At 35.8% G+C, this 23,175-nt stretch overlaps 1 protein-coding gene across 1 annotated transcript in view; it reads left to right on the top strand.

The window, feature by feature from the left end:
* Nucleotides 1-22,625, top strand: part of LOC150106879 (receptor-binding cancer antigen expressed on SiSo cells-like) — a 76,621-nt gene extending 53,996 nt beyond the window's left edge. The window contains exons 4-5 of the mRNA XM_090392788.1: nt 13,049-13,138; nt 20,968-22,625. Coding sequence (XP_090248914.1) covers nt 13,049-13,138; nt 20,968-21,177 — 300 coding nt within the window. The 3' untranslated portion in view covers nt 21,178-22,625. The remainder of the gene's footprint in view (nt 1-13,048; nt 13,139-20,967) is intronic.
* The last annotated feature ends 550 nt before the right edge of the window (nt 22,626-23,175 follow it).

Below are 23,175 nucleotides of genomic sequence, written 5' to 3'. Positions count from 1 at the left end.
CTTCACTACTCTTTATGGTTCATCCCAACTTTGCATCATCTGCAAACAACTGAATATCTCCATCCAAATCTTCGCCAATATCATTAATATACAAGTTAAATAGTAATGGCCCTAAAACAGATCCCTGAGGCACTCCACTAGTGACTTTCCTTTTCCTGGATATTGCACCTCCATACACAACTTGTTGATACCTATCATATAGCCAGTCTCCAATTCAATGCACTAATCTAATATCCAACCCCATCTGCTCTAGTTTCACTGTCAACTTATCATGAGGTACTCTATCAAAAGCTTTTGCGAAATCCAAGTATATTACTGTGTATCCTTCTCCTCTATCCAAGGAAGCAGTCACTTTATTGTAATAAGTAAGTAGATTACTAAAACACGACCTCCCTTTAGCAAATCCATGCTGTCCATCAAAGATTATACCATTGTTGTCAACCCAACTCTGGATCCTAGTTCTCACAAACTTCTCCAACAACTTAACCACAACACCTGACACACAGATAGGCCTATAGTTTGATGCTTGATTTCTATCACCTCCTTTATGAAGTGGCACAATCTTGCCCTCCTTCCACTCTTTAGGGACTTGACCAAGTGCAAGACTTGTATTAAAAAAATATGTCAAGGCAAGTGTCAACTCTCTGGCACATTCCTTCAGAATACGCGGTGATATATTATCAAGTCCCACAGCCTTATTTACATCTAGTTTACTCAACTCCCCAAACACCTCTTGCTCACTTACAGTCAGTCTCTCCTCCCCATCATCAACTGCTCTTAATCTCTCCATGAAGTCACATTCACAAGATTGAAAGATCTTTATGAACTGCTCATTAAGTATCTCCACCACACATTCTGCAACAGCTGTCTTTATACCATTTCCTCCAATCAATGTCATCCTTCCATAATCATTCTTTCTTTTGCTGGCTACATATCGAAAGAACTCCCTAGGATTCTTTTTAGCTTCATTAGCTAACTGCTGTTCATACTTCTCTTTAGCTACTCTCACCAACCAAGTCACCCTCCTTGCCTGGTCTTTGTAGACCTCATGAAATTGGTTACTTCCACTTCTCTTATGCTGCCTCCACAATGCCCTTTTTCTCTGTATTGCATGCTTAATCTCTTTATTCATCCATCTCACACCTACCTTATTTAACCTTCTCACCCATGGTATACATTTAGACATTGCATCTACTAAGTAGTTTTTGAAAATCCCCCAAGCTGCATTGATCTCTTTTCCAGCTAACTCCTCATTCCATGCTACACCTGCAAGCTGTCTCCTGAGCTCTTCATACCCCCCCCCCCTTGTAGTTCCACATATACCCTTTTTTCACAGGGGTCCTTGCACTGCTGGCAACCACCCAAGTAATCACCTCATGGTCACTTTCACCAATTGGTGGATGATTTGATACCTCATTGATAATTACATCCTCCGATGAGATGACCAAATCCAAGACCCTTAATCCTCTTGTGCCCTCTGTTACATACTGTCTGAGGTAGTTGTCCCTCAAAAACTCAAGAAACTCATTTTCTTTACTTCCAGTTGCTATCTCTTCATTCCAGTCTATATTGCCATAATTAAAATCACCCATAATGATCACCCTTTTCTTATTTGCTTGGTTTATTTGACTATACATTTCATTATCACCACCATCCACATTACCAGGTCTATAACAACATCCCACCAAGTATTTGATTCTATTCACCTCTATCTCACACCATACTGCCTCAAAACCACTGGCCCCATTTCCCTCTTGCATATCTACCTTGTATGGACATAACTCTTTCTCTATCATCAATAGCACTCCCCCTCCCTCTTTACACCTTCTATCCTCACGAAACACATCATACCTTTCCTTCTCTATTCCTGTCAGGATGTCATCCTCATCTAACCATGTCTCACTTATTCTGACAATCTCTGGGTGCACAGACGCAATTAGTACAACCATTTCATCTGCCTTGTTTCTTATACTTCTAGCATTTGTATACAAACACAACAGCTCATTTCTGGATCTACAGCTAGTTCTACTGATACCACTCACTCGATGTGATCTCTCCATGCTGGACTGGGGCCATTTCCCTTTCTGCTTCTTCATTTTAGAACCTTTTGCAATTCCATCTGTTTCCTTTTGATCCCTGATCATCCCATTACTTTCCTGCCTACACATGCTATCACCTCCTCTTGGAGCATCCACCTTTCTCACGCTGTGTATCCCTGTCCACCCTGATCCTCCCCATTTCCCTGCTCCTCTTGCACACCCATTCTCTCATTTTCTATACTCATACCACTCACTTCCCCATTTATTTCCACTTCTTCAATCTCTCCTGTCTTACTCTCCTGCTCTTCCACATCACTCCCCTCTCTATCTGATGCATTCTCTCTATTCACTTCTCCACTTTCCAGCAGCAGTCTCTCCAAGCGACTCACACCATAACCACTCAAATGCAGTCCATCGCTCCCATACAGCTCACTTCGTCACTCAAACTCATTCCACACATTAACAAACTGTACTCCCATCTCCTCACACATTTCAGCCAGAATATCATTCATAATCCTTGCTCTCCGCCTCATTTCACCACAATCATACCTAGGCAACACACTGACTACCCTTCCTGTCACACTATTCTCCTTTATCTTTCCAGGCAGTCTCCTGACATTCATTTTGTGCTCTTTGTTCTCTATCAAATCATTTGTACCATTAATGCAATTAACTCTTTTGCTTGTTCCCGCCTCATATTCAATGCCTATCATCCACATTACCGATGAGATGGATGAGATGAGATTTCTGCTCAGGACATGGACTGGTTATTACTAACACCATGTTCCAACATAAAAATGTGCACAAATTCACATGGAGAGAAGAAGCAAAGAATAAGAAAAGTCTCATTGACTATGTTATTGTTGATAGTGTTGTTTTCTCCCTGGTGTAGGACATCAGAGTGTACAGAGGATTTGAAATTGGAAGTGATCACTATTTAGTCTTGAGCAGGATAAAATTGAATTTCATATTGAAAAAAATGACATGTAAGAAAGTTTTAAAGCGAATAAAAGTTGAGTAGCTCTCAGATGTGAACTGTAGACTAAAATACACAAAGATTATTGAAGAAAAAATGAAAGAGTTTGAGAACAAGAACCAAACCTTGGAGATTCAGTGGCAAACCTTGAAGAAAACCCTGATTGATTCAGCCAGAGAGGCATGTGGTGAGGTTGTTTGCAAGGATAGAAAAATCAGAACTCCATGGTGGACACAGGAAGTTAAAGAGGCAGTGAAGGGAAAGCATATCAAAAGTTACTGGCAAATAAGTCAGCTTGTGCTCTTAAAGAATACAGAGACAAATGTAACAAAGCTAAACACTGTGTAAAACCAGCTAAACAAAAGTCATGGGAGGACTTTGGCAAGAACATAGAAAATAAATATCAAGAAGGTGGTAAGATATTCTGGAGGTTGTTGAAGAAGCTTAGAAATGGAGGAAAGAGTGCTGTAAAAGGAGTTGGAGATGATAAAGGTGACATGAAACCGGGAGAAAAATATATCCTTGAAGTAATTACTTCGAAAAATTACTAAACAAAACAAGCAGTGACAGCACAGTGGTAAAAAACACTGACCAGGCATGTAGCCAGGAATACATATCCATACTTGAAGTAGAAAAAGCCATCAAAGGATTGAAATGTGAAAAGGCAGCAGGAGTAGATGATATTCGACCAGAAATGCTGAAGTATGGTGCTATAAAAGTCTTACAGTGGCTGCACTGCATAGTTCAGAAGGCCTGGATAGAGGAACGAATTCCTGATGATTGGAGTAGAGCTTTAATAGTACCCATATATAAAAAGGGAAAATAAAACTGAATGTGAGAATTACTGAGTGTTCCAGGCAAGATTTATGCCAGTATACTTGAGAAATGGTTGAGAAGAATTGTGGAAAAGCTTGGTGAAGAACAAGCTGGATTCAGGCCAAATAGAGGCTGTCAGGATCAGATCATCACTTTACGACAAATAGTTCAGAAAGCATGGGAATATAACAAAGATCTGTATTTAAGTTTTGTCGATCTGGAAAAGGCATATGACAAGGTGCCAAGAGAGAGAAGCTATTCAATATGCTACAGGGTGTCGATGGAGCATTATATCTAGCAATACTTACAGTAGTCTTTATTTGAGTTGCAAGTCAGCAGTTAGAATTGAAGGAAATACAGGAAAAGGGTTTAGTGTTAAATCTGGTGTGAGACAAGGATGTACATTATCCCCTCTGTTATTCATTATCTACATGGATCACATTATGAAGGAAAGTGGTATTAAACATGTTATCAAAATTGGAGATGTTAATGTCAGCTCTTTGCTTTATGTGGATGATGTCATACGTCTAAATAAATCTGCTACAAGTCTGCAAGATTCCCTGACTAAATTGAATAACTCTTGTAATAGATATGGTATGAAGATCAACAATAAAATGACAAAGACAATGAAAATAAGTAGAATCGTTGAATATGTCAGCTGTGTTTTGAATGGAGAACCTGTGGAACAAGTAAAACTTTTCAGCTACTTAGGCACGATTTTTAATGAAGATGGTAAAGTAATCAACAAAGCTGGTATGGTAGGAAGTCAATTGAATAAATTCATATGGAATAAGAGAGAAATTAGTCGGAACACTAAGTTAGCTGTATACAAGGCAGTGTTCAAACCAGTTTTAACTTATGGATCTGAGAGCTGGGTCAGAAGTAAAACACTTGACCAAACACTAGAGACCGCAGATATGAGAGTGCTGAGAAAGATTAGAGGTGTGAACAGATGGCATCAGTGGCAATATCATATTAAAAACGAGGATATTAGGAAAGACCTTGACATTGTCATCATCCAGTAATCTCAGGTGGTATGGTCACTTAAACAGAATGGGCAAGGAAAGATTAGCAAAAGAAATGTTCTCTGCCAGGTTGACAGGAAAAATGACCCAGAGGAAGACCAAGATATAGGTGGATTGATACGGTACAAAGTGCCTTAGAAATATAAGATCTGATAATGTTGGCATCTTGACAAGTAACAGACTGATTTGGAGGAAAATTGTAGATAGGAAGTTAGTAATGATGTAAATTTTTCATGTAGTACTATCATATCCTGTACATCCCTCGAGGGTACATGTCTGGAATTTGATGATGATGATTATGATGATGATGCTAAATTAAATAAAACAGTCATTTTATTTCAAGGAACATTTATTAAAAGGAAGAATACAGCAGAAAAGTGAGAAAAACTTTGCTCTTATTTCCTTAATTAACAGTAATAAAATAAAAATATTAATGGAACTGATTTTAAATTGTTAAATACAGGATAATTATGGATTTAATAATCAAAATGAAGTTGCTATAAATTGTGATGCAAGAAAAGTAGATTTTTGGCATTTTTCGAAAGAAGTCTACTTCTGGTTTCTTCATAAATATTTCCAACTTCTGAAAAGATTCTTTTGCCGTATACACTTGTAAACTGGTGCTGAAAGAAATTTTCTTGCTATTACATTCAAAATGGATAACACGATTTTTCCATTCTTGCCATCAGTTCTTTTTAACAGTGGTTTATTAACTTCTTAATGCACCAATTAAAAACCAGAAAGTGGTTGTTTTTCTGCCAATTTTTTGGGCGAGGGTGATTTGCTGGATCAAATTCATCATTTCAGCAGGCAATAGTGGACAAAAAATGTGCAAAAGCAAACGAAATAGCTGATACATGCCGTTGGCAACTTTTCTCGGCTGAAAGGAAATAGGCACAAAATTGTTTAGCGTGTATATTCGGTTGTATTTATATGTGAAACCAAAATTCATGGTCACACGTATTAACTCGGGTACGCAGAAAAAATTCAGTTTTTCGGACTCGAGTTAAGTCGGTTGAGTGCGTTAAGGGGTTAAAATATGTAATCATCTCATCACTAATATTTTTCTGCAGATGATTCTGCTTTTGACATAATGGCGATATAACTGCAGAAGTAATATCGTCAAAACTTCCATAATTTACTACAATTTTTCTTTTCACTATGAATTTCTGATAAGCTCACCTTTTTTTTTTGATAAAGGAATGCTATCAACTTCATCACTTGATATGTCTGAATCAGATTTCTCAATTACCACATTTTTCAGATGATAAAATGCACCCCATATTTATAAGACAATTTTTAGATAAAATATATTATTATATAAAAATATTCATAAACCTTATATTTCATTTGTTATTACCATAACTTGTACCCCTCCATCCGTCACGTTACTTATGCCACATTTTTTAAAAAACTTAATTATCGTCTTGTCTGTTCAAAACCGCATACACTTGCCCACTAACTAGTATTGATGCCAGTAAAGTTTTCGTATGTAAATCGGGGATTCCGACATATGCAGTAAGACATGTTTGACTTGCATCGAAAATGTGGGAATCCAAGACTTACTCGGTATCACTTACCTTTGGAGCATAAGATGCATCCCAATTCTAAGTCAATTTTTCTACATTAATTTTTCTTATGGTCCGAAAAATACAGTAATTAGAATGCTTTTAACCTAATCACTGTTGACTGACTTGAAAAATGCTTGCCGAAATCTTGGATCTAATATTGTTGAAATTATATAATATTTATTTTCAAATAAAGTATCAAATCTGCTAATTTCTTCAGAGAAGTTTTTTTCATTGTTCCCATTTCGAAGAAAGTATTAGATAAATACGTTTGCAGAGTCACAAAATTGCGAGCACTTCTGAAATTACAGCAAAATTTTGAACTCATTGTTTTAGTAATTTCCTCGAAAGGCTCCAATAAAATTAGCAATGGTTCCATTAAAGACCAATGATTTGAGCTTAATGTATTTAAATCATTATCGATTGCATAGATATTTAATGTCTCTTTTCTGTTCTTCTATTTGTTGTAGCATATAAAAAAGTAGTTCCATCAAGTAGGTACGTCAAGAACTAATTTTATGTTGATGAATGGTTAAAATGTCCACCACACCATTTTCCTACACGCTGAAATTAAATTATAAATCGGCATCTGTGCATTAATAGAGTCGATTATTGTTAATTGCAGTGTGTGAATAAAACATGAAACACTTGCAATTTCAGTATCATTGCATCTCTTAACAATATTAGCACCATTGTCTCGAACCATTACATAAATCCATGAAATATGTATATCCCGCATTTATAACATAGCAGAAAACTTTTCTATAATCATATCACCTGTATGACTTTCAGGAAAATGTTGGAGTTCAAAACTACCGAATATGATTATATTGAAAATGTATCAAGTAACCTGTGAAGCTAATGAAACTTACGATAGAAAGTTTCATTAGCTCGTATGCTGTGTTTGTATGCTGCTACAACTAATTGGGCATAAATATCTGGAATTACTTTTTCTGTAAAATATTTTCTGTAGAGCAAGTTTGCTCATCAGCCTAGTAACCCCTTCGTTTTGAACAATTGCATATGATGTTATCTAAAGCAATCATTTCAGCTATGGAATAAAGCAATGTTTTTGTGCATTTGTTGTCTGCACATCTGTTTTTAAATTTTTCTATAACGTCAAATAATTTTTGTTGTTTTAGTGAATTTATTTTCAATTCTGACTACTTACTTGTTTTTGCATTCTAGCTTGATGTTTCAGTTTTTACTATTTTGTTTTACAAATGCATTTACTATACTTCCATTGAACATTATTAATCATAGAAGTTGTACTTATATTTTTTCCTCTACCACCCCAAAATATTTGCTGTTTGCATATTTTACATTTTGCAAATTTTTAATCTTCACATGAATCATAAAAGTTCCAAATATTGCTTGTTTTGTTATTTGTGGCACAAACCTATACTCATTTTTAGCATTTTAAGGCTTCATAATATAAACTTAATTGACACAGAGAACACTAAAATAAACACCTATAGCAAACAGTATGAGCTTTGGTTATGCAGTTGCACAAGATAAGAATAAGCATTTTCAGGATTCATTATGTTTTTGAATGGTCGTACAAGATAAAGAGAGGCTTTTCCTGATTAGTTGCATTTGTTATGACACATTAACAGGAATTTTTCTGCTTTGGTTGGTCAAATACCGAGTCTATTGGTATTTGGCCAGCTTCAGTTGAAGCCAGATATCTGAAAAACATGCAATTTGGTATTCAGTCAAGTGACTGAATACCAAAGCAAAACCAAATATATTTGGTGCATCCTTACTAAACATTCCAATTTTGATATTAGGCACATAGTCTCAACTGTTATTCATCATCTATATTCATTACATTGTGGAAATAATGTACATCCTTGTCTCACCTGATTCAACATCAAACCATCTTCCTGAACCTCCTTTAGATCTAACTATTAACTTATAGCTCAAATATACGCTGAGTTAGCTTTGCATTAGGAACACCCACTTAATAATGTGTTGGTTCATCACTCTGTGCAATCACTGCTAGCAGACACCTAGGAACAGATTCCACAAGGTGTCAGACTTCCTCCATGCGTAACTTGACCCATATTCACTGCAGCAACTCTGTCAGTTCACACTCATTTCATGGAGGAGCATCAGCAGTTCTCACACCCCATTCTAGCATATCCCACATGTTCAATTAGTCAGGAGAGTTTGGGGGCCAAGGCAATGTGGCAAATTTGTTATTGTGCTCCTCCAACACTCAGTAGTAGAATGAGTCTAGTGACAAGGTGCATTTTCCTGTTGAAAGATGACGCTGTGGTCAGGGTAGATCTCCTGCAGATGGTTGGTTAACAGGTCCCTGTAGCTTTCGCCATTTAGTGTTTGTGGGATGATAATCAACGGACCTAGGGTGTACCAGGAAAAAGCTCCCCAGGCCATAACACCACTTCCACTGACCTATTGAACCCTAATTGTGCAATCAGGGGATAGGGCTTCATTCCGTTTGTGCCAAATGTGAACCCAGACATTAGCATGGTGTAGCAGGAAGCAGGACTCATCACTTCAGATAACCTTCTTCCATCTGTTGAGGATTCCATTGGCAACATTTGTTTGCGATGCCTGGCTGTCATCATGAATTTCTTTTTTTTTTTTTTTTTTGGACTCCAACTGTAGAACCCCAGGGGAAGCAAGGTATCTTCAGTATCATATGCAACAAGGTATCATATGGTGAATATTGAAATGGGTCATACGTCCCTGCTGTTGTACTGGTTGGTGAGCTATGTGACTATTGCATGTTGTTGCTGAGATAAAAGTCGTGATACCCTCTAGGATTAACCACATGTAGCTGACCAGTGTGAGCCCTTCTGCTGGATGTCTGTTCATGGTTAATCCAATCTTGGTACACCCTTGATACAGTAGTACAGGAGCATCCAACAAGTGCAGCTGTTTCCAGAATACTAACACCTGCCCTCCAGACTCCAACTATCTGTCAAACTAGCTTATGCCGCCACGTTTCCCAATTACTGGCAAACATTTATTGATTATGTACGGGGGTAAGTGTGCCATTTATAGTAGCCACACCTGATGTTGATATCACGTGGTACTTTATTGTGCCGAATATGTAAATCAGGGGTGGTGTTCCTAATGCAAAGCTAACTCAGTGTATACTAAGAATTGCTTGATATAATGTCCCATTTACACCATATGACTGTAGTACATTCTGAACAGGTTTTCTCTTGGCTTTGTCATATGTCTTTTCTAAATCTACAAAACTTAAGTGGAGATCCATGTTATATTCTCGTGACTTCTCTGCTTAAAACTCTTTAAATCAGTTTTGATTCTTTAGATCAGGGTTCCCAACCTTTTTGTTTCTTAGAGCACATTCTAAAATACCGATAGGGCGACGGGCACCATCTATTTTTTCAAGCACATTTTTTGAATTCATTTGTTAAATGAATACATCCAAAGTTTACATTATATAAAAATTTAAATATATATATGTAAGTTAGTGTGATCTTTGGCATTGCATTTCATTGGCCAGCGCTTCATAATTAGGAGAATATGATGATATTCCAGTTTTTAAACTGGAATGAACAATTTCGAATGCACGTCTACTTTACATTGTATGCATTTAATACTCGTCATGTGTCATTAACGCATGCGTCATATAGCATGCCATGAATTGTTGTGTGATTATTTCAAACTATATGGCACACGGTTGAACAGCGGCGGGCACACACAAATTGGTTGATGGGCACCATGGTGCCCGCGGGCATAGGGTTGGAAACCCTGCTTTAGATCATATCATCAACTAAGTATATAAAGGTATTATTATTTTGATTATTGTCTTGTGTTGTGAATTAAAACCCTTAAAAAACTCAATATGAGCAGCAGCTGCTGCCAGCATCTCTTCTCGTTCAACTACAAACACAGCGTATCTGCTTCTTCTCATCCTCATTTGTTCCATGCACATCTGTCCTCAGCTTTCCTCATGATGTTTTTCCCAGCAACTGCAACACATTCAATATATTTTTAATTTGGAGGAAAGTTATTGATAGAAATTACTATTAACATAAGTTAATCATGTAATACTATATTGCACACTATCTTGCACATCCCTAGAGGATACATGGCCAGAGTTTGATGCTGAAAGTGATATTTTAGTCTTCTGAAGCACTTTGCAGAATCACTCCATTTAGATATGATATTGGTTTTCCTCTAAGCCTTTTTTTTCCTAGTCTATCTGGCATCACACTGTTTATCAACCTCTTCTCTCCAATTCTGTTTGTGACTTCTTCCTTAGAGTAGTTCTACTCACACTTTCTTGAATGATAATGTCATATTCTTTTCTAATTTCTTCATTTGCATAGCTTTTAATTTTCCAGGAAAAGGCAATGTATACTAGAATATTAATTATAAAAAATCTTTAATTAATACTTTCCTATATTTTGGCAATATTACATTGCCATCATCAGAGATCACAAAAAAAACAATGATATGTGCACTTAGACCAACACTGAGCAAATGAGGCTGAATAAAGGCAACAGAAGTTGGGCCTAGAGTTCCTAAACAGTGTACCTGCCCCTAATGGGCTAAATTGGGTTGTCTTGGTCATTGGGCTGACATTCTGAAAATGAATGCTTCCTAAATTTGAGGCAGTCTCATGCACCCAGATTTGTTGAGGTTTGGAAAATTTTTCAATGTTGAGGCAGATTCAATGAATAGGCTTTCATGCTTGTATTTGCTGTGGTGTAATATAGTGGCCATTCTCCAGCATATCCTATGGTGGATGTCCAAAGCATGGTCAGCAAATCCTGAGTGGCTGTATTGGTGTAACTTGATGTAGTCCTTGTGTTTGGATATCCTGGTATTGGCTGTCCTGCTTGTTTGGCCATAATAGGACAGTTTACAAATGCAAGGGACCTGGTAGGTCTAGAGGATGTGACTGGTCTTTGGTGGAGGAGATAAGAGATGCCAATTTCTTATGTAGTCTGTAACTGGTTATAAGGTCATATTTCCTCAGTCACCCATTTCCTTAAGAACTACTAGGTGAGACTGATGTAGTTGTGAATGGAGAAGAGAATGTGAGGACAGGAAAATAGGATGGGCCACGGGAATATGGTGTAAGGAAAGTGGATTCTGAAAGTGATGATGAATGCATGTATGTGGATAGTCAGCATTAGAAATGCAATGGAGAGTAATGCATGGGTGTTGAATCTGGGAGGCTATGTGAGGCAGAAGAGAGCAGGTGACAAGAAGTCACAGACTGGGAACAGCATGATTAGAATTGGTTATAGGCCAAGAAATGAATTGTTATGTTTATTTATGGCATTTCTTATGTGATATGTTTACATGTGGAAATATTTACATAATGAAAAACTTATTTAGTGTGGCATAAGTATTATTCTATAGTTATGGATACTCCAAAGGTTTCAATGTATAAAAAAGCATCATTTAATAAAAGTCAAAGATGGTGTGAACGAGCAGGAGAATGGACTAGGTGAGACTGATGTAGTTGTGAATGGAGAAGAGAATGTGAGAACAGGAATGCAAGTTGGACAGGAAAATAGGATGGGCCATGGGAATATGGTGTAAGGAAAGTGGATTCTGAAAGTGGTGATGAATGCATGTATGTGGATAGTCAGCATAGAAATGGAATGGAGAGTAATGCATGGGTGTTGAATCTGGGAGGCTATGTGGGGCAAAAGAGAGCAGGTGACAAGAAGTCACAGACTGGGAACAGCATGATTAGGATTGGTTATAGGCCAAGAAATGAATTGTTATGTTCATTTACGAATGCCAGGAGTGTTAGAAATAAGGGAGATGAAATCGTTGTATTGATTGAGTTTATGTGCTTGAAAATAGTTGGAATAAGTGAAATATGGTTGAATGAGGATGACATCTTGACAGGAACAAAAATGGAGGCTATGATGTTTTTCTTGAAGATAGGAAAGACAAGAAGGGAGGGGGAATGCTGTTGCTGCTGATGATAGCAGGGGAATTATGTCGCACAAGAGGTTGAAATATAAGGAGAAAAAGTGGCAGTGGTTTTGAAACAGTATGGTGTGAAGTGGAGGTTGATACAATGAGGTATTTGGTAGAGGTGTTGCTACAGGCCAGGGAATGTGGATGGTGGAGACAAAGAAATGTATAGGCAACTTGACTTAGTGAGCAAGTGAAAAGTGATCATTATAGGTGATTCATTTATGGCAGAATTGATTGGAATGAAGAGATAGCATGAAATAAGGAGAATGAATTTCACAAATTCTTAAGGGGCAACAATCTTAGGAAGTATGTGACAGAGGGCACATGTTAAGAGTCTTAGATCTGGTGTATCATCAGAAGTAGAGTATCTTATCTTCCCTCTGGTGATGAGAGTGATATGCTTACCACTCGGCCAGCCTGGTTGGCATATCCGCTCTCCAGCCAAAAGGCTGCGGGGTTCAAATCCCGCCGTGGGCATGGATGTTTATGGTTGTCTGTGGAAATACTGGGTGGTGGTCGGTAGATGATGATGATGATGGTAGTTGCGGTTCATTGTAGTTGGTGGATTGAGTGGTGGAGACAGAGAGTTGTGGAGTAGGTGCCCTCCCTCGATGAGTCTTTGGACTCCCCTGGAGGTGTCACGTAATAATAATAACATTTTTATTTATTTTTTTTCAGTATAAGATTCAGCATACTGAAGAAGCAAGATATAATGCACAGGACCATTCTAGTCGTCTAACTTTGGATCCTAATACTCCTATTATACAGGTAATGTTTAAAATTTGCGGCCTAAGTTGAATTAACAGTCATGTTATGCATTTATTACCTTTCATTTTTACATTCATGCATATACTATTATAAAAATGTTTTAAATGCTATGTGGTTTTGATTGGGACTGGGTAGTTTGTTATAGTGAGTGAGTTCTGTAATGGTGTTTGCTATAGTGAGAGTTGAATGTAGCTTCAGTTGTTTTGAATTTGTATATAGATTGATGTCTAATTTAAAATAAAATATTTTCAGTAGATCACTACTCTGACTCTTTTAGCAAGACATTAGAATCACTATTCTCAACATCAGCTAACCAGAAAATACATTATACAAACGACCCTGATATTAGTTAGAAAATATAAAATTTTAACCTTCATGCATTCCTCTAAGGACAGTTTGCCATCTTTTTCATGCTTTCAAGCACGTGCTCTTTTATAAAGAGGCATGTTCTTAATTACTTTACATAATTAATATTCTGTTATGTGCTGTACTGTTCTAAGTTGGTTCTTCTTCTTTTCTTTAGCTTGCTGAACCTCTAAGGTTCTTTGCTGCATGTATGAACTTCTTTCATTCCTTTTTGTCTTGAGCTTTGTCATTCCAGTTCTGAATTCCCATCTCAGCTAAGTCATGGATTTCATCCTCCCAATGCATCCACGACTAACTCTAGGCCACTTTCCACCAGGCTTCATCTTGCATGCTTGTTTAGCTATTCTCTCCTCACTCATTCTTTCCACATGTCCAAGCCATCTTAATCTGCATGCTTTAATTTCATCAGCTAGAAGTGGGAATCTATAGAGTTCATATAGTTCTTGATTGTGTCTTATCCTCCATTAATCTGTTGTGTTATCTCTTACAGGTCCATAGACTTTTCTGAGGATTTTATTTTCAAAGATCTGCAACACCTGCTTTTGGTCTATTATGCTCTAGGTTTCTGCTCCATATAGAACAATAAGTCTAATAATTGTCATGTATATTTCTGTTTTAACTCTGCTTGATAGAATTTTGGAAGATAGTGAATGATGAGATCTATTGGCAGCATGTATTCTATCTTTTATCTCTATACTAATTTTATTATCTTGAGTAATCAGCATTCCAAGATATTTGAAGGATGTGGCACTTTTAAATTTCAGGTTATCAATGATAAACTGGCCATTTTCTGCTGGATTATGATTTCTGCATACCTATTCAGTTTTATCCTGGTTTATTTGTAATCCTAGTTTTTTCAGCAGCAATTTTGAGTTTTCTAAATATTGTTCTAATGTTTTTGGCATTTTCTCCAACCAGGCATGTATCATCTGCATATACTGATATTACTGTTTTTTTTGTGTTATCTTTGACAATTTCTCAAATATATATTTCTAATGCCAAATTAAAAAAGGATGAGCAAAAGGTCATCTCCTTGCTTCAGTCCTGTCTTAATATCAAAAGGTTCCGATCTAATTTCATTAGCTCCATGCTTCAGCTGTCAGTGGTCAAATTTTGATTAAACATATTATCTTATGAAGTATTCCTACTTCATCTAATACTCTTCCAAAGGTCCTCTCTATAAATGTTATCATATGCTTTTCTAAAGTCTATAAATAAAATATGGACCTGCAGATTATATTCCTATTTTTTACCCCCCAGTATATCATCTAAGTGTAAAAATTTGGTCAACTGTTGATTTATTTCTTTGGAATCCTGCTTGATATTCACCTGTAAGGTAAGATTCTTTTTAGTATAATATTAGATAAGATTTTGTAGCCTGCTGACAGCAACAATATCCCTCTGTAATTTTGACATTCATTTTTGTTTCCCTTTTTTTTATATATTGGAATGATTAGCCATTCAGGTATCTCTTTTTTTTTCTCATATTAAAATTACTAGCTTATGTACTGTATGTGAGTAGTTAATTCATTTTCCTCCATATTTAATAGTTTGGCATATTTCATCAGTACCTGGTGCTTTGCTGTCTTTGAGATGCTTTATACCTTCCTCTACTTTAGCTAGTGAAGGTTTAACTATTTCTGGGTGGCAAGTAGGATAAGACTTAAAAGACTTAGCACATTCATCATAATTTAGGAGTTTGTTAAAGTCCTCTCTCTGCCTGTTTGCTATGTCATCTCTAGTGGCTAGTGCTTGTCTGTTGCTATTGTTGATTATTGTTGTTTTCATGTGTGGGCCTGGTTGTTTTGGTATTTATTTTCATAGAAAAGTTTTCTAGTGTTATTTATTGTAAAGTATTTTTGGATTTCTTCAATCTTTTCACATAAAATTTTTCTTTTCTCTTATTATTTTATTGGCTTCCTTGCAAAGAGAGCACTCTTTGTATCTCTGAGCAGCATGCATATAAGTTGGGCAATTAAGCTAAATGCTTCCATCTTTTATCTTTTTCTTTACTGCCAATTCACATTCTTCATTAAACCATTTTTTATGCTGTATTTAACTTTGAATTCCAGTTGAACTAATGACAACTCCAGCCTGGTTGGCCAAGTGGTTAGTGTATCTGCTCTCCAGCGAAAAGGCTGCGGGTTTGAATCCCGCCAGGCATGGATGTTTGTGATCGTCTGTGAAAATACTAGTAATGGTGGTGGTGGGTGGTAGATGGTGTTGATGTAGCTGTGGTTTGTTGTGGGCGGTGGATACAGAGCTGTAGAGTAGGTGCCTTCCCTCGATGAGTCTTTGGACTCCCTGGAGGTGTCAAGTAATAAAATAATAATAACTCACAATGAGAACAAATAAATTATTGTTCTAGTTTTATTAAAACTTTTTTCTTTTCTGTATAAAATTTTTATTTCTCCAACTTTTGAAATGTGACTCGAAATCATACTTTCTTGGTCCTGCTGCCAAGAAGAGGATGTCTTCCCTAAGAAAGACTAAGAAGTCTTAAGTGTAATAATTTTTGTTGACAAATTTAACTTCTTAACCAAACAACTTCTTGCAACTAAAAGAAGTGTCTTTTTTGGTGATAACCTTACCATTTTCTATCATACTTGTCGAATGAGTATCATTGAAAAATAACTGCAACAATCTGTTCATCAACTCATTTCATGTGCACTGACTAATAGGTTTGTTTTCACTCCCCTGCTTCAAAAACAAAACAAACAACAAACAAAAAAAATCTTTACCATGATCAGAATTCAAGTCAGGAGGCTGGTGAAAATTAATAGGCTATCAACAGAGACTCAATTCCTGGGACTCCTCTGACAAGAAACTAACATTCTTTGTATATGTTAGTCATCAATTAAGAGACAAATATGAGAAAGTGAGAACTAAGCGTCCAACCCCCTTCCCCCTCAATACCCTATTTTTTTACTACATGGGTACAGATCAATACTCTCTTCTTTGTATATAAAGCGCACTTGCCTGCTCAGAGCTAGATTACAAGTTGTAGTATATGCTTCTGCAAGGATTAGTAAAAATCCAGCATAATCATTATTTACTTGATGTTTGTTTTTTACAGTATTATATGCACCGACTATAAATTTCATAAATAGGATTTTAGTTCTGTTATATGATAAATTTTTTTTGAAATTTATATGTTCAGTAAAAGCTTCTTCTTCATCATATTCCTAATATGTACCCTCATGGGGTGTATATGATAATTATGATAGTACCACATGAAAAAGTTACACCGTTACTAACTTCCAATCAATAATTTTCTTTCAAATTAATCTGTTATCTGTCAAGACTACAATATTATCAGATATTATATTTCTGTCTTTTAAGGCACTTTTTACTCTATCGATCCATCTACATCTAGGTCTTTCTCCTGCCAAAGAACACTTGAATCCTTTCCTCTCCCATTCTATTTAAATGACCATACTACCTGAGATTAGCTCTACTTACACATTCCTGAATGCTAACAATCGCAGGTTCTTTCCTAATATCCTCTATTTGAATATGATATTGCCATTGATGCCATCTGTCCACACCCTAATCTTTCTCAGAGCTCTCATATCTGTGGTCTCTAGTCTTTGATCAAGTGTTTTATTTCTAACCCAGCTCTCAGATCCATAAGTTAAAATCGATTTGAACACTGTCTTGTGTACAGCTAGTTTAGTGGTTTGACTAATCTCTCTCTTATTCCATATCAATTTATACCACTCAGGATGCAGTTGATTTTTTCAATGTTTTTGCCTGCATTCTTTGTCATTTTAATGCTGATTTTTATACCAAATTTATTACAACAGTTATTCAATTTAGTCAGGTAATTGGAAGGTTTTTCCACTTGGTTATACTATAAACTAAACCAAGAAATTATATACTTGGTTTAATCCTTTATCCAAGTGTAAGCATACAAAGTTTGTGCCTGAAGTATTTTCAGGACTGGGACAACTCGTATATAGAAGCTAATGACTTCACATCACTAGCCTTAGTATCCCATAAAGCAAAGCACATATCCTTGCAGACTTGTATAATGCTATGCATTATGGGTCCTTTTGACTACTTGTATATGAAAATATACAAGTGGTCAGTCACTTCCCATAAAGGGGATAATGGTCACCTCCCATAAAGGGGATAATGTACATCCTTGTCTGACATCAAATTTAATATTAAACCATCTTTCTGTACTTCCTTCAATTCTAACTGCTGACTTACAACTCAAATAAAGATTAAGTATTGCCTGATATAATGCCCCATATAACTGTAGTGTTTTGAATAGCTTTTCTCTTGGCACCTTGCCATATGCCTTTTCCAGATCAACAAAACTTAAATACAGATCCTTGTTATATTCCCAAGATTTTTCAACTATTTGTCTTAAAGTGAAAATCTGATACTGATAACCTCTCTATAGGTCTGAATCTAGATTGTTCTTCACTATGCTTCCCTTCCACAATTTTTCTTATCTCTCAAGTATATTTGCATAAATCTTACCAGGAACATTCAGTAGGGAAATACTTCTGTAATTCTCACATTGTTTTATTTCCCTAGACATATCAGCACTTAAAAAGTTCTACAAAAAATTATTATAACCAAAGCTGATAAAGTATTTGCAACTGTTTATGGAACAAATGGATTATAACAGATTATAGATTGGGATCCTATCCAATCTCAAAAGAAAAAAGGATATAAATTATTTTAAAAAGTTAAATCTTGGCCTAAAAAGATTAATAAAAGCTAAAACCTTATGTCAAACCACTCAGGATATATGAGGATCCCCAGAATTCACAAACCTAACACCCCCCCCCCCCCACATCCTTTGTCCAGTAATTGACAGCATAGTCAGCCCCATCTTACAAACTGGGTCATACATTTATCCCCCTTTTATTAAAAATTCTTTGCACTTTAAAATTGGCATCATGGTTAGCCTTGATTTTGTATCACTGTTCACTAATCTACCTTTGACAGAGGCCCTTGACCTCATTAAGCCACATTTCCCCCCTCTGATATAATTGAATTATTCAAATTCATCATTTATTCTGGTCACTTCTTATATAAACAAGAAAAAATATATAAACAGCTGGATGGGACTGCTATGGGTTCCCTTCTCTCCCCCAAATAGCCAATTTTGACATACAGCATTTTGAAAACCAAGCACTTACTTACTTTACTTTCTGAGTCCGGAACACCAATCATATCCTCTCCATCCAAAAAACAGCGACTTGTATCGCCTTGTCATTGACTGTCAGAATGTCATCCGTGGAGCACACATCGATTAGATCTGGGCAACATAAAAGATGTTCATCGGTTTGGATGTCTCCGCAGTCACAGCTGTCATCATCTGCATAACTCCATTTCATCAGGTTACTTCTGCATCTGGACACTCCCACTCTAAGACGGTTCAAAGTCCTCCAGGTGCTATAGGGTAGGTGATATCCCTTGGTTAACTCTTCCTTAATTATGGGGGCTTCTTGAAGTTGAACCGATTCCCTCCATAGAACAAGGCATCGCTCCTCAGGTCTGTGGATCAATGGTTTAGTTCTTTGCATAAAACTATGCCTCGATTTGAGTCGAGAAGTCGTGATAATATGGCCTTTCATTGGATGTCTTTCATCTGTCATCTGCTTTTTTTTCTCCATCTCACTGGCCTCTTGATGTCTTATGCCTGGTGGCACTATGCCTGCTAAGGGATACAGCTTGTTGACTGGGATTGGTCTTAGGCATCCACTGGGGCAGCATACTCCCCTGCAGCAAAACACAATGCCAAAGCCGTCGAGTGAAGTACCTCTGGTTGAGCTCCCCACGTCATGCCAGTCATTTTTCTTATGATGTTCTTGTATAGATTTTTCCTTTTAGTTCCTGGCAATGTATCTTATATGACAAGGTACGATCCAGCTTAACTCCAAGATGTTTGGGGTTGCTGCAGTGTTCGAGGCATTTTCCTCTCCAGACAATGTTTAACTGCCGTTTTGCTTCCCTGTTTTAGCACAGCGGTCTGGTTTGCACTATGTTGATAACATTTTTGCTATTTGGCTTCATGGTCCCAGACACACTGGATACATTTTTAGTGCATCTCAACAGCCAGCATCTTAAAATAAACTTCACAATAGAAAATAAAGTAACAGTCTTCTCCCCTTTGTAGATACACTAATGACATGATTTTCTAATGGCTTATTATCCTTTTCCATTTACTGCCCCCCGCCCCCCCCACTTCCTGGAGGATATTTACATAAGCAATCATGCTGCCATACATCCCCAGTATGGCAACCTCAAAAGCTTAATCACCAAGCCAGGACTATTTGTTCAAATGATACAGCCCTTGAAGCTGGCTACAACCTGTATAAAATAGATAAACTACTGCATATGCCCTCAATCCCTCTTGCAACCAATACACAGCAAAACTATTCCCATCCCATATATTAAGGGTATATCAGAAAAGATAGCTAAAGTTCTCTGCAAATATGATCTCCATGCCACTTTCAAACCACTTATTCAGCTAGCTACCTTCATCTGTTCTCCTAAAGATCAACTTCGTTCTCTTATACATCCTGGAGTGTATGAAGTTCCTTGTTTTTATATATCCCACATCTGAGAGATATAAGAGCCTAAAGCACATCGGTGTTGTGTGTGTGTGTGTGTGTGAGAGAGTGAGAGTGAGTGGCCTGCTTTGTGGGAGACCAGTAAGAATGCAAATAAAAATTACAGCCGTGATCACATGTATGGCAAGTCAGGACTAGCAGCCCATGCTCTGGATATCCCTTCACATAGGATTAAAAGGAAAAAGACATCAGTATTACATAGAAGCTACTATAGATCCAAAAGACTATTTTAGAATCAGCATGTTATGAAGCACTCATCCAACCTCAACAAGTATGGTTGCATTAATTTGCCAAAGATCTAGAAGATAGTCATTCTGAGACTAGAGAATTTGACTTCTCCAAATTAACTTTATGATTATCTGGCCCATAGAGGGTACCATATTAAGACATTAGTTCTGTTTCAGTTACAGTTTAAATCATGTCTATTTATGTTTTGTGTCACAATTATAATTTGTGCTGTAAAGATGCTTGATAGAAAACTAGCAAAATATTAGTAAGTCCAGTACATTAATTAATTTTTTTTTTCTCTCTTCGTGTTGTTTTATACTATGAAATGCTATTATGAATAATCAACAACACCTAAGCCTGTCTTTACATTTATTGGTTTAAAAAAATAGTTTTTTTTAGTCTCTTTATTATTTAAAAATTTTTATGCAAAATTATTTTTCTATCTAGTCTGTTTTTTTAGGACAACTAAAATGTAGCCAGAAACCAAAACATTTATCTTCTGGAAACAAAGATGCTTCTGAAACTTTTTTTTTTAAATATATATTTTACTTTTATTTATTTATTATTATTTTTTTGTATAAAACTTATAATGAGGCAGTGTTTAGCAATAACATGCAGTTTGTTACTTTTCCCATTTAGAGTGAATTAGGAGTTCTTGATGAAACTGTTCCAAGTTGGGAAGATGCTGCTGCCTTAGATGATGTGTGGGATACAGAAAGTGCTATTAAAGACAAAAGGTATGCTGAAAGACAGAAAAGACTAGCAGAACATCAGCGTAGAAAATATGACAAAGAAAATAAAAGAACGGGAAAACAAGACCATCAAATAATTGCTTCTAAATTCAGCTGACAAATTATTTTAAGTGATTGTGTTACGTATAAAATGATTACAGCATTTTTGTATTACATACTAAAAACTGATCAAAGAAAGAAAGAACAAAAGAGCAGTATGTGACTCATTGCAAATGCAGAATTAACATCATACACTGGATGACAGTGAAGTAGTCAAGAAGAAAGTTTACCTAATTTAAAATTCCTCTTTAAAAACTATACATGTTCAGTTTTCCATGTTACTGGATTTGGATGGTGGTAATAGAATTACACTGAAATCATGTATATCTTTGTTGTTTTTTTAGGCTTCTCTAACATGAACTAATCTTATTAAATACTATTTTGAGTTATCTACATAAGGTTTTCTCTTATTAAGATATTACATAAATTAATATTTATGTGGATAACCAAAAATAGTATTTCAATAAGAGATGATATATAGTATATATATCATCTTATTGAAAATACAGTATAACTTTTTTAATTGAAATACAGTATATCTTTTTTAAAATATTTTGTTAATGGATTACACCACATCAAATACATATACATAAGTCATTGTGATTGCCAGAGCTGTGTTTCTGAATTGATGGTTTACAAACAAAAAAAAAAAAAAATTCTTAATCTCTTCTCTCCCTATATTAATGTTTATAAGTCACTGTGATCGTCTAATTACAGTACTGTAAAATATGTATTTTATATTATTATGTACCACTTTTAGTGGATAAAACATTGGGAACTGCTGATCCAGATAATTTTTGAATAAAACTTTAAAGTAATCAATGCAGTATATGCATACACACTTTACAAATCTAGAATTATATCAAAACGCTGTTTTCCAGATGTAGATTATTATGGTCTTCTAAGTCATAAATCTTGCTTTTACGTAGGATATTTCTTCTCATATATTCTTTCATTTATTAAAGCTTGTTTTCAGTCTGATTTTACTAAACAAGGAATAAAATTTTATCACATTGAAAATAATACTGTTTTCTTTATTTTTGGTATATATAAATATAATTCTGCTATTCAAATAATGACTTTGTGATCAGTGAAAAATGTTTCTCCAAGATAATATAATTACAATTAATGATTGTAATTAATTTATTTTTACATAGTTCAGTAAAGGGTAATATAAATAAAGCATTTATCTTAGTTTATTGCTATAAAAATATTAAATTTATTGAATTAGTTAATTATCTAAAAGGCTTGATGACTAGAAATGGAAAGGTAGTTATTGTAATGACTATTTGAATTACTTGGCATTACAAATTGGTTAAAGCTTTGTATATTGTTGGGTTTGGGTAATGGAATTGCAGAACAAACATAAAATGCTGATGTTAAAGGTGGAGGATGTTTTCTCTTTCCAACTTAATTTTAATATCTTTACAATTCTGTGTGGGCATTTGTAAAGTTTGTGACTTTAGAAGTCCGTCACTTGTAAATAAATGTTTTTTTATACTTCTATCATAGGTTGTCTTTTAGATTTTTTGCAGATAATTGTGAATAAAAAATAATTTTATAAGAAGCACACTATAAGAGAAAAGCAAACTAAAATCTTTTTGTAAGTTCTAGTAGACCTTAGGTTAATAATATTATAAACTTGCCATGATAAAACACTACTTTAAAGATGTTAATTTGGTTGATATGCATATCAGGAAGCTCAGTTTGTTTTCTTGCTCTCTCTTTCTGACTCTAATGTAAGCTCTTTTTTTTTGTGGGTAATTAAAGAGCAGGATGATCATCTTTCTTTGCTATGCTTAGGACATCATGAGCTTACTAATTATTCAATATATTAAACAATTTAGAAAATGAAATCTACTTATTATTGACTTTTTTTCACTTCTGTTTTGACTTGTGAGAATGGGAAACATGGTGAAGTGTCTGATAGTTATGTACACTCACGAACTAAAACATTATGACCACCTACCTAGTAGTGTGTTGGGCTTCCTTTGGTTGAGATAACTGCTTGCAACCTTCTTGATATTGACTCCACTAGACCACAGAGGATGTCCTA

The sequence above is a fragment of the Typopeltis vanoorti genome, chromosome 5 (genome assembly GCF_054136105.1).
Source record: "Typopeltis vanoorti isolate ZY-2024b chromosome 5, IOZ_Tvanoo_1.0, whole genome shotgun sequence".
Taxonomy (NCBI): Eukaryota; Metazoa; Arthropoda; class Arachnida; order Uropygi; family Thelyphonidae; genus Typopeltis; species Typopeltis vanoorti.
Note: the sequence above shows the minus strand (reverse complement) of the source record. Positions and strands in the feature narration are given on the sequence as shown.